A 12,141-nucleotide genomic window follows, 5' to 3' on the forward strand; every position below is an offset into this window, starting at 1 on the left:
CAGATTTGCGAGATATTAAAACATGTATACAAGCACTGTTAGGGTTTTCTTTCCTTGGAAATCTTTAGAAATAAGAAGTCCATCTATTTCGGCCTGTATAGTCTTACCTGATGGGCTTCCCAGGGGGCTCAGTGGTGAAGAACCCATCTGCCAATGCAGGAGACTTAGGAGACATGGGTTCGATCCCTGGGTTGGGAAGATCCCCTGGAGCAGGAAATGGCAACGCACTCCAGTATTCTTGCCTGGAAAATTTTATGGACAGAGACGCCTGACAGGCCATCATCCATGGAGTCCCAAAGAGTCAGACATGACTGAGTGACTGAGCACATACACAATCTTGCTTGAAGGCCAGGACCTCCCAACAAGCCTCAGGAAGACTTGTGGCCAGAAAGCAGGTAGAGTCTGAAATGAGATTCTGGGCAGGGCAAATGAATGTAAGCTCCTGAGGGGAGAGGGGAGGCAGAAGGCGGGCTGGATCTGTCAGGCAGGAAGAAGCAGCGGGGACAAGGGGCAGGATTCTAACATGCAGGACCCAGTGGCATTTACATAACTTTGAATAATGAATAAGCCCAGCTCTGGGGCTCCAAGTCAGCGTGTTCATCTGCATCTTTATTAGGCTTTATAAATGATTCAGCTCCCTACCCCTTCCCCCCTGCCCCTGCCCAGCCTGCCCCAAGCATCAGGGTAGTTGATTGCTCATTATTTTAGACTAGGTTTGTTTCACCAACAGTCAGTGAGGCATGGAGCAGGGGGACACAGTAGGGAGGAAGAAATCTGAAAGGCGGGGCAGAGTGGAGGGGCAGGGTGGGTGAGCAGAGGCAGGAAGACAGCTATGAATATCGATGTGGGCATAATTCTCTAAGATGCTCCTGGGGCCAACATCTTCAGGAGAGAAAGGTTTCTTAGACTCCCCCAAAAGTGCTGGGTTCAAGTCCCACTCAGTCCCCAGTTTCCCTTACATCTGCTGCCAAGCCCCCAGCAGGCTTCTCTCTCAGCTCCAATGCAGCACAGAGCCACTTGAGCAGCCAAATGAGAACTGCCCCTAGGGAAGTTCTCACTTTTTCCTGAGGCAGGAATTTTGCTATTTTCACACACACAAAAAATCTGCTATGCTTGCAAGGCAAGAACAGACACCAGGCATATTAGGAGAGAAAGTGGTAGGAACAGGCCTACATGGTACGTGAATCAGTAGAGAAAAGGAATTCTCATGTCCATTGAGAGTTGGAGCCCACCTGGAAAGAGGAGCCTGGAAAAGACACACCTCCAGGGTAGGCATGTGAATGCCAACTGCTCTGGTCTATTGGCTGGAGGTGGGAGAAGTATTTAACAGCCTGGATGAGAAGGAATTGGCAGGAAACTGGTAGGGGGAAAGGTAAAGCATTTCTCAACCCTGGCTGCCCATTAAAACCATCAAGAGAGCTTTAAAAAATATGATGTTTGGGCCCCACCCAAGGCCAGTTAAATCAGAATCCCCAAGAGAGAAGGCCCTGGGCACAGGAGTAGTTCTTAAAAAGCTCTTCAATGTTGTTTGAATCCTGATTTTTCCAGTAGTCACATATGAATGTGAGATTTGGACCATAAAGAAGGCTGAGTGCTGAAGAATTGATGCTTTTGAACTGTGGTGCTGGAGAAGACTCTTGAGAGTCCCTTGGACAGCAAGGAGATCAAACCAGTCAATCCTAAAGGAAATCAACCCTGAATATTCATTGGAAGGACTGATGCTGAAGCTGAAACTTCAATAATTTCACCACCTGATGCTTAGAACTGACTCATTGGAAAAGACCCTAGTGATGGGAAAGACTGAGGGCAGGAGGAGAAGAGGGTGACAGAGGAGGAGATGGTTGGATGGCATCACTGACTCAATGGACATGAGTTTGAGCAAACTCTGGGAGATAGTGAAAGACAGGGAAGGCTGGTGTGCTGCAGTTCATGTGGTCGCAGATAGACACAACTGAGTGACTGAGCAACAACTTTGTATATATACACATATAATTGTATATAAATTAATTATACATATAAATAATATATAAAACTAATATAATTAGTAATATGTACAATCAGGAAAATGTAAACATTGCTTGGATATTTGGTACTAAGGAATTACTGATAACTTTTTAATGGTGTGAAAAGAGTATTGTAGTTACATTTTAAGGAGTCATGTTCTTTTTCTCTAAGGGAGAGACACTAAACAAATATCTTCCATGGGTGTATGTGTGTGTGTGTGCATGTGTGCTCAGTCACAAAGTGATATATCTGAAAAGTGAAAGTGTTAGTCGTTCAGTAATGTCTGATTCTTTTCTATCTCATGGCCTGTAGCCCTCTAGGTTCCTCTGTCCATGGAATTCTCCAGGCAAGAATACTGGAGTGGGTAGCCCTTCTCCAGGGGATCTTCCCAACCCAGGGATTGAACCCGAGACTCCTGCATTGCAAGCAGATTCTTTACCATCTGAGCCACTAGGGAAACATATGATATATCTGGGGTCTGCTTTAAAATAATCCAAGGGTGTAGATGAAGCAAGATTCATTCCTTGTTGAAAACTGTTGAAGCCGTTTGATAGATAAAGCTCATTATATTATGTTTTTCACTGTTTGTATACAAAACAAAAACAGTTCCGTGAGTGTTTCTAACATACAGCAAGGTGAGAACCACAGAGTCAGGCACTCAGCAGGATGGGGGCCACCATGACACCTCAGTGGCATGACCAGCTTTAAAGGAGACTATGTTTGTGGGACCCTAAATGACAGGTAAGAGCTGTGTTCTCCATAGTCCTATTCTTCAGGCAGAGTCACAGGGACCACTTGGGGGGAACCATAGCTGGCAGTTAGAGATGCACTGGGGTGTCCAAGAGCTCTGGCTTTTCCTCCAGGCCAGCACAGCTTCTGGAGACTCGGAGTCCCTCTAAACTCTGAGCATCAGGCCAGGAGGTTGGACCAAAGGGTGTCTGAGGCACACAAGCCATCAATCCAACTCTTCTCTCTCAATCCTTGCCCTCTCTTGACTGACTCCACAGGAGCCAGACCCCAGTTTCAGCCAGCAACCCCGCCGCCCTCCCCGCCCCACACCAGCCGTCACCATTGCTTCCCAGCGCTGTCACTCCCCCGACGGGCTCATCTGCCTCTGTCAGGGAACATTAGCCCAGCAGACTTCATCAAGGACGTGAGGGGAGGCTGAACACCAGCGCGCAGAAGTACGGGACCCTGGGCAGCCATCCCCAAGCGGCTGCCGGCGGAACTGTCTGAGCTGCTGAGAGATTCGTGGGTAGCTTGATCTCATTTGCATATCACTTCTTCAACGAACACATTCACAAGAAACCCAGATTCTCAGTTTTCTACTTTCCCCGACAGGTTGGCTCTCCTCACACTTGTCCCTGAGAGGGACCAACCATTCCACGTTCTCCATATGCTCTTGGGAAATAACTTACCTTGGCTTGGAGCAAGGTATTTCCCTGGCCCCTGCCCCGCCCTGCCCTGCCCTGCCCTGCCCTAGCCCCGACCCCGCCCTGCCCTCGCCCCGCCCACTCCCCGCCCATGCCCCGCCCCGTTCTCTACCCTGCCCCGCCCTCGCCCCGCCCCCCCTCCACCGGCAGAACCACCAGCTCCACCATCGCTCTCAGCTTGGGGCTCTCTCTCTCTTCTCCGCTCCATTACCTTCCCCTGATGGCCTCTAGGGGCTGGGGAAGGGAGAGAGTTGGAGGGGGTCTATTTAAGAGATTTTTGGAATCTGTGCCTGCGCATCACCCGCTGCCATGAGTTATTTCAGCGCCGATGTTTGTCTCGAGCTGATTATTCCAGCCCGAGAACAGGTGGAGCAGCCTGCGGTGGCTTATTCGTCAGCCAAGGCCATCTGTTCCCAACAAGCTGAGATTTGTAGCTGATTTCTACTGGGGAGCAAGGAGTGGGGGCAGGGAGGGAGACGAAGATCACCTCCGAGCCCCAAGAGACTTACTCCTCCCAGACCTTCTGTGAGGTCTCAACCCCCTAGTCCTCCCCTTCTAAAACCAATACCTTCTCGTTTTTCTCAGAGAACTCACCTATCACTTGACTCTGAAATAGCGAAAATACTTTTTCCTTAGGGGCTAAACCTTCTTCGATGGAGTCAGGTATGAGAAGCAGAAATCCATTAACCGGGCACAGTCTGGCCATTGAGTCATGTCCACCCTTACAGATTTTTTTTTTTAATATGTAACTGAGACACAAATATCCTAAATGACCTTTTTAATTCTTGGCTTCTCACCCCACTCCATCACTGGTCCCTGCATCAACACGTGTCTCCTTGTCTAAACCTGTCACCTGCAGGGCTTCAGGCAGCATGGGAGGCTATGTCTGGAGGCTCTTCTCACCCCTCCCCCGCTGCTCCTCTTCCTTAAATACCCTGTTCAAGTTCCACCCTCCAATCTGTTCCTCTTCCAGCTTCCACTCGCAGCCATGCCAAGAGATGCCTGCTGCTTTAAGAATGGCTTTCCCTGAGCAAGGGAGCTAAGCAGTTTCTAAGCAGCTTTGCCACATGGTTTACCCTCCACGGCTACTATTTCTATCTCTGCAGTGCTGGGAAAGACATTCCTCTTAGAGTCACACTAATATGACTAATTGGGGGCCTTCTTTGGTTTCTGACACATACACATCTGTACTGACTTAAAAGAGAAATTGTATGAAAACTTTTATTTCAAGCACAGAGACTTCATCTAGAATCCCACGTGCCCAAATAAAGCTATTTCTAGTTTTCAGAAGTCTCATCTAATATTTATCTGTGTTTTCACATGTACTTTTGTCATGTGGACATGTTCCCTTAGAAACCCATTCACAGAGCTTCAGAGTGCCTCACTACTCAGTTGGTTTTCTAGGCTTATTTTGCCAGTTTGAGGGAGCAGGAGCTCCTTTTCTGCTATAAAATCCTGCCCAATGGCTGAGTATATGGTCCACTGGAAGGACCAGCCTCCACAGACGAGCAGCTGGGTGTGCAAAGGCAGACCATGGCCCCGTGCTTCTAGCGCACAACCTTCCAGGGCACTGCCATTCACTAGGGTCAATCCCCCTGCTCTCCAGAGGACGGCGGGGGCCAGAAGCAGCCCTTAAGCAAGGATGCCAACCTGCAACTGATGCCAGTCCCCAGGATTAAATATGAGTCACGAGGCTTATTTCATCACATACAGTTTTATATTTGCCTGGTTATCAGTTGTTGACCTGTCTTTCAAAGAGGTAATATTTCTAAAGCTACTGGCTGTGTTCCCATACCAGGATTTTTTTTTTTTTCCACTTTCAAATTCCCTAGTGTCCTCTCTTCCCCAAATCCATTTGCTTCTTTTTCTAATCCAGTTAGATCATATAGATGTGGCATAAAACATATAAAAATTTATTAAAATGTGGAAACTCTTTGACTCTTAAACCACCTCAAATATAATTTGCCTGGGTAATGTCAAAACTTAATATCTTTTTTGCGGTTTTTTTTCCGTAAAGCTGTCATAGCTGGCTTTTGATATCTAAAGCAAATTCTATATGCACATTTAAGTATTCCTCTGGGAGATTTATGTCACTGACTTCAATTGCAAAGCACACATCCTTTTTGGAATCTCCGTCATGTATACGACCCATCACTGGCACTTATGCTACAGAAGGCTCGATTTCTCTGTAAAATTCCTTCTAAATAAACCTAGCATCCTTGTTAACTCCAAAATGGCTATTGCTCTGAAAATCACTCCTCCCAGATGGAATCCCAGAGAATGGTCTGGATTGTTCCATTGTACTGTAATGAAATTAGATTGAGGTGCCTAGAGATTCAAATATGCATTCCAGGCCATGTGGAACATCGTTGGCACCCTGTTCTTGAAGCACAAATGTGATCACACATGGGGGATGCTCTGAGAATTGTAAGGAGCAACACAAATGTGAGGTTGACATTTCCCCACCCCCACCTCCCCAAATTGTCAGAAAGTGCTTCCTTCCTAAGGGCAGGCCTTGGTGAATACCAGGCACACAGCTACTTGAGAGGAGGATCGTGACAGCAGTTCTTGGTTTTCTCGCTTCTCCCTTTATCCTCTGACAAAGCCAGAGTAGCTCGGGATGCCTGGCCAGTTGCTGGAGCCAAGCTTAGGTCCCTGCTAGGACAGACGTCACCCTCCCTGAGCCTGTTTCTTCAGGGGAAGGACACTTTACGGAGCTGTGACAAAGGTTAAGGGCGATTATGAAGTGCTTAACTACTGGGGACATAGTGCTCACGATGGTTATATTGGTTGAGCCCTCCTCATCCTCAGCAACACTCCTGACAGGTGAGGCTGGGCTACATCAGCCTCAGTTCCCGCCGAGGATTTCCAGAAGCCCTTAAAAGGGCGGAAAACAGTATTATCGGGTTGCTGAGCGAGGGAACCGGTCCTTAGGCTTCTGGAACCCTTCAAGGGCATCGCTGACTGGCTCCGTCCTGTCATTGGCCCCTTAAAGGGCGTGGCTTTCGGAAAAGGGGCGGGGGAACCTCCAGAAGGGGGCAGAGCCAGAGGTCTCAGGCTCCTGAGGCCGGGGTAATACAAATAAAATTTGTATATACTAATATTCCCAGGTTCGCCGTGAACCTGGAGGGCGCCAGCCTGGACGCGCAGAACCCGCCATTAGAAAGGAAAAGAAATGAAGAGGACGCGGAGGCGCATCTGGGCTGCTGAACGGAACCTAGCCCAGACAGCCCTCGTGCTGGGGGAAGACATCTGTCCCCAGCCCGCGGGTCTCGAGGCCCCACTAGCGCTACCCGTTGGTTCCTCGGGCCCCACACTGCAGGTGATGAAGAGTTGGGAGTGAGGTTCTGTTGGCAGCATTGAGGGGTTCTGTACGAACCTAGGAGCCAAAAGCTTCTTGCCAGTTATTCCACCTTGTTTTACAGATGGAGAAACTGAGGTTCAAGAGGTCAAGGCCTTTCTCCAAGGTCTCAGTGCTGGTGGCAGAAGCGTTCAGTTTAGCACTGGTTTTGTTTTCATGAGGGTCTGTGAACACTACTCTGTAGGTAAAGAAAAGCAGTAACCCCAAATGCAGCAGAACTTTGTATATTACCAAGCATGTCCTGGACTGCCCATCAGCCTGGAGGACGTAGAAAAGAGTTCCTGGGGAAAGATGAAAGGCATTGGGGTGGCAGCCAGTGGCAGGAGCAGGCAATGACAAATTATCATAGGCTGGTCTGCAATAGGTTGCTATATAAGAGGTGATGAAATGTTACAACTTCCCTGAGAACCAGCTCAGAGGAAATGAAAGTGGAACGGAAAGCATAAAGGTTAGATTTAAGGCAGCACTTTCTCCCAGGGGTGATAATGGGGCGCTTTGTTCAGTGACCAGAGAAAGCTGTGGACTCGTCCCGTCTCTCCCACTTCTGAGGCCTTTGGGAATCCATCTTCCTCCTGTCCCATGTGGGCCTGCTTGGAGGACGGGAAGGAATGATTGACTTTGAAAAGTCCCCATCACTCAGGTAGGAGGTCCTTCCCCTGATGAGCCTCTTGGGCTCCTTGCTGAGGGGGAGGACAGCAGACGCAGGCTCCAGGGCCCTGCGGGGGGGAGGGGGGAGGAAGCAGCAGTCATGGCATCTCTTGCAACATACTCCCTGCCAAATTGATTCAAATTGGCTTGGGTATGAACATATGATTAAAGGAGCGGCGCGATTCATTTATCAGGAGAGATTAAAGAGCGGCATCTGCGCAGCCTAGCTGGGGCACAATTAAGGAGCAAATCGCTAAGTGTCTGTGCCACCAGGCATGGGGGCGGGGCCTGGGGGAAGGACAACAGGGATGTCTGCCAAGAGGACACAGGACAAAAGGAAGTGGTTGCTGCTGTTGTCTCTGGGCACAGACTGGGCACCATGGGGAGCCTCACAGGGCTTTGGGCGCCCCCATGCCTCTTATCCAGGAGTCAGAGCGGTCCCGGGGGTCTGAGATTGGGAGGATCTAGCGAGGCGGCTTCGAGCCTGGCACAGGGACAGATTTGCTGTCTGTTTTGTGGGAATCACTTACATCTTAGGGATCAAGGCGACCTTGAGTGTACAGGTGGGGGCAGGAGCTTAGAGAGCTCAGATGGGCTTTGATGGCCTTGCAGTTCCTGGGGCTTCCCTAGGGAGTTTGGTGCAGAGGGAACTGCCCCCTTCCCAGTCTGGAGCCCAGCACACTGGCCAAGATGCTTTGCTGCATCTTGGAGAAGTGTTGGTCATGTGAGGTGATGTCCAGCTTCCCTGGACACCCTGCGGAGCTCCCCATCACCAGTTAGCATTCCCTGCCTCAGGGCCTTTGCTTAAGTTCTTTCTTTCCAGGACACCTGTACAGTAATATCTATCTGTAGAAGTGCGTGAGTGCATGCGAGCCAAGTTGCTTTAGTTGTGTCCAACTCTTTGCGACCCTGTGGACTGTAGCCTGCCAGGCTCCTGTGTCCATGGGATTCCCCAGGCAAGAATACTGGAGTGGGGTGCTGTGCCCTCCTCCAGGGGATCTTCCTGACCCAGGGATCGAACCTGCATCTTTTACAACCCTTGCATTGGTGGGCAGGTTCTTTACCACTAGTGCCACCTGGGAAGCACAGTCCTTTATTCAAGTGCCAGCTCAAAATACCAGCTCCTTTTAGAAGCCTTCCCAGTTCCTGACCCTCCTCTCTCAGTGACAGTGTCTCCTCTTATAACATGCCCAAAGCAACTTCTTTGTCCTTTTATGTCTCATGTAATTATTTCCAAAGGGGTCTGCCCTAGCCCTAATCCATGAGCCCCTGGAGGACAAACACTATGTTTTACTCCTCTCTACTCACCTAAAAGGAAAAGGAAAGTGAAGTCCGACTCTTTGCGATCCCATGGACTGTAGTCTACCAGGTTCCTCTGTCCATAGGATTTTCCAGGCAAGAGTACTGAAGTGGGCTGCCATTTCCTTCTCCAAGGGATCTTCCCTTCCCCAGGGATCGAACCCGGGTCTCCCGCATTGTGGGCAGTCGCTTTATCATACTCACCCAAAGCTTGTACATATTAGCAGGTGTGGTACATATTTTCTGTGTCTAACTCCTCTATTAGAATATCCACTTCATGCAGGCAGGACCTCATCCTGCCCCAGCATTTAGAACAGTGTCCAGACGACAGCCAGGCAGTCATGAAATATTTGACTGTTGAATGAATGAGCAGATGAATAATACATATTTTCTGACTTGAACAGATCCCTCTGCCCCAGGCCAGGCTATCAGAGGTTGATGCTGGGACTTTCTCTCAATTTAATCAGAGGCCCAAGTCAGTGTAGGTGAGCAGAGTTGGGATCTTGCCTGTAGGTAGCAGCAACTTTTGTCACACTAGTTCCTTGGAAGAAAAAAAATGCACCAAGCTAGCTGAAAGCAGGAGTAAAAGATGTGAATGACAGAACTGAACATGAAGAGTCAACAGTTAAAAAACAACGCTGTAACTTCACTTCTACTGCCTTCTGTATTCAACCTTCAGGGCAGTTTCTTTCATTCAAGATAGAGCCACATTACACTTCACTCCCGTTTATTTTGGGGATGACTCCCCCTACCCTTTCCCTTTCTTGCCCATTTCTAGATGCCTGACATCAGCAGTAGGCCTGATATCTTTTCTTGCCTACTTGTCCAAACCAGGGGAGCCTGATTGACCAGCTGTAAATATGCATGCAGGGATTATAACTGGTCATATTACAAGAAGTAGAGAAGGAGGAGGGTCATTTGTTTCTTGCCCTTTTGCATGAGCTGTCTCTCAGCTGTCAGGGAAGGGACCAAGTGTGGATTGGGACATGCAGGCAGGGATTGAGCAGGGTAGAGAAGCCAGCACACCCAGCCTATTCAAGCTGCCCTCTGGCCCCTGGGATGGGAGGTCAGAGAGGCTTCTGCCGAGTATTGATCAGAAAGTCATCTTTGGGACTTCCCCTGGTAATCCAGTGGCTAAGAATCTGCCTGCCAATGCAGGGGACACAGTTCGATCCCTGGTCTGGAAAGATTCCACATGCTGTGGGGGAACTAAGCCTGTGTGCTCTAGAACCCATGCTGTGAAACAATAGAAGCCACTGCAATGAGAAGCCTGAGCACCCCAACTGGAAAGTAGCTAGCCGCCACTCACCACAACTAGAGAAAGCTCGAGCACAGCAATGAAGACCCAGCACAGCCAAAAATAAAAAAGTGTTTTAAAAAATCTAATAAACGCAGTATTGTAAAGTAAAATAAAGTAAAAATTTAAAATAAAAAAAATAAATAAAATACTAATAGTGATAATCACACACACAAAAAAATCTAATAAACGTTTGCATCCTTAAAAAGGAAGATAGGATTTCTGTAATTGGCAAGATTTAACAATCAGAGTAACTTCAACATTCCCAAGTGGAGGCCAGGGTAGGACAAGACCTGGACAGCTCTGCTAACCTGAATTACAATCCTCGGGTTTTTAAAACAGAAGGGAGGTTTATGTCTTTCTTGACTGGTTCTCTCACCCACTGCCTCTGCCTGCTCCAGATGACCTGCCAAAGCTCTCTAAGTGGCACTGGTCTGACACGGCCGCGGGTCAGAGGCCAGGGTGACTCCCCCAGGTCCTCAGCAGCAGCATCGCTCTGCTCCCATGTGCCGACCCTGGACTTTACTGAGCCTGAAGGAACAGGAAGGAAACTGGCAGTGCCAGGAGAAAAAGGACGTTTATTTCCATACATCAGGTAAATGGGGAAGAGCGCACAGCCCAATGAGTACAAACCAATTGCAGGAGAGAAGAGGGGGACAGCAGATGGGAGCAGCACCAGGCACTGCCCTTGGGCCCCCATGTCTGGAGGTGTTGGTGGGATGATCTTTGTGGCGGGGGGTGGGGGGGGCGCGGGGAGCTGGGACTGTCAGTCCCCATGTTGTCATGTCTGGGATAAGTGTGTGTGGGCAGGGCGATCAGAAGAAGAAAAATGACTCAGGCTCAGGTCTCAGGGTGAGGACTTGCGTCTAATACACGTTAGTACTGACCAAAGCTTCCATCTTCAGTTTTTCCAGTCGCAAGCCCTCCACCCAAGGCCTTCCCTCTCAAGTTGAGCTTGTGATCCAGGCAACTTGGACTGAGGGGGAGGGAGGCAGTGCTTGGATAAGCCCCGAATTGGCGTAGGTGGAGCGGGTTTACTCTTAAATAGGTCATTGCACATAACACAGGGATGAGACGAAGAGGGGTGGGGGCTGGAAGTTCCTGCTGGTACGTCCACACCCCTGTCTGTGTAGGCTTGCTCAGCTTGAACCCAGAAGCACCTGAGAGTCCCTCCCCACTCGGACTCTTAAGAAGCTGGACCCAACTCTGCTCACCAGTCTCTCCAGCTGCACAGAGAAAGGCCTGCTCTCTGAAGAATAAAGATGAAGCTGGGATTCCTCTAGTCGTTCCCGGTGTGGGGAGGCGGGCCAGCTGCGGCGGCAGCCCCCCTCCCACTCTCAGGGATACAGCTGTGATGGAGAGGTTGGGTATTTAAATTAAAAAAAGTAAATAGACAGCAGGCACTGAGAAGAGAAAGCCCTCGCCCCAAGCCAAGGGGGAAGGAATTGCTGTTTCCTGCCCCAGACTCCATCCCATGGACCCAGCAACCCGAGAATGTCCCAGTAGGCAATCTGTCCACCGTCCCTGAGCGGGGCGCTGACATGGAGGTCAACCTGCTGGCTCCGTGTGGTGCCAAGCTGCCTGCCACCCACGGTGGCCCAAGGCAGGAGCAGAAAGTTCTCTTTTCAGAACTGCTCTTCCCTCCGCACTTCCACGTGGAGATGTCAGATACCCACAGCCTGGGAAGCCCCCAGACCGAAGAGGGTCAGGAGTCTCCCGTGCAGATCCACAGTCGGATGGGGGAGACCTGTGCCCCACGAGAGAGGCGCCCGTGGCAGCAGGAGGCGGTGGGTGGGAGGGGTCCACACCACTCCCCTGGGCTATGCGTTGGTCTCTGTCTGCTTGGCCTCTGTGTCACTGTCACTCAGATAGTTGTGGGAGTATCGGGGCCTGGAGGTGCCATCGAGAAGGTCATGCTCATCGTCTGAACGGTCAGGGGCAAGGGACTTCCAGTAGCTGGTGGGGCTGCAGGGAGAGAGAAATGAGATCAGAGGAAGGGCGCTTTTACCTTCAGCACCTCCTCTGGTCCAAAGGAGGCCCCCCCACAACCTTGTCACAGCATTCCCCAAAGCCACAAATTGAGAAATAGAAGTGATATT

General features: G+C 49.9%; 1 protein-coding gene and 1 long non-coding RNA gene across 15 annotated transcripts in view; one reads left to right on the forward strand and one right to left on the reverse strand.

Moving 5' to 3' along the window:
* Nucleotides 1-3,011: 3,011 nt before the first annotated feature.
* On the forward strand, nucleotides 3,012-4,727 carry LOC138447298 (uncharacterized). Of its 2 annotated transcripts, none has more exons than XR_011259779.1 (3): nucleotides 3,012-3,259; nucleotides 3,346-3,438; nucleotides 4,074-4,727. It is a non-coding gene; the product is annotated as an uncharacterized lncRNA (long non-coding RNA). The 2 variants fall into 2 exon arrangements; XR_011259778.1 differs by having other exon boundaries at nucleotides 3,012-3,255.
* Nucleotides 4,728-10,243: 5,516 nt separating this feature from the next.
* MYO18A (myosin XVIIIA) overlaps nucleotides 10,244-12,141 on the reverse strand; it is a 101,622-nt gene continuing 99,724 nt past the window's right edge. For all 13 annotated transcript variants that reach the window (XM_069602980.1, XM_069602975.1, XM_069602979.1 and 10 more), the window contains one exon: nucleotides 10,244-12,007. In XM_069602980.1, coding sequence (XP_069459081.1) covers nucleotides 11,863-12,007 — 145 coding nt within the window. In that variant the 3' untranslated portion in view covers nucleotides 10,244-11,862. The remainder of the gene's footprint in view (nucleotides 12,008-12,141) is intronic.

Source organism: Ovis canadensis, chromosome 11 (genome assembly GCF_042477335.2).
Source record: "Ovis canadensis isolate MfBH-ARS-UI-01 breed Bighorn chromosome 11, ARS-UI_OviCan_v2, whole genome shotgun sequence".
NCBI lineage: Eukaryota > Metazoa > Chordata > Mammalia > Artiodactyla > Bovidae > Ovis > Ovis canadensis.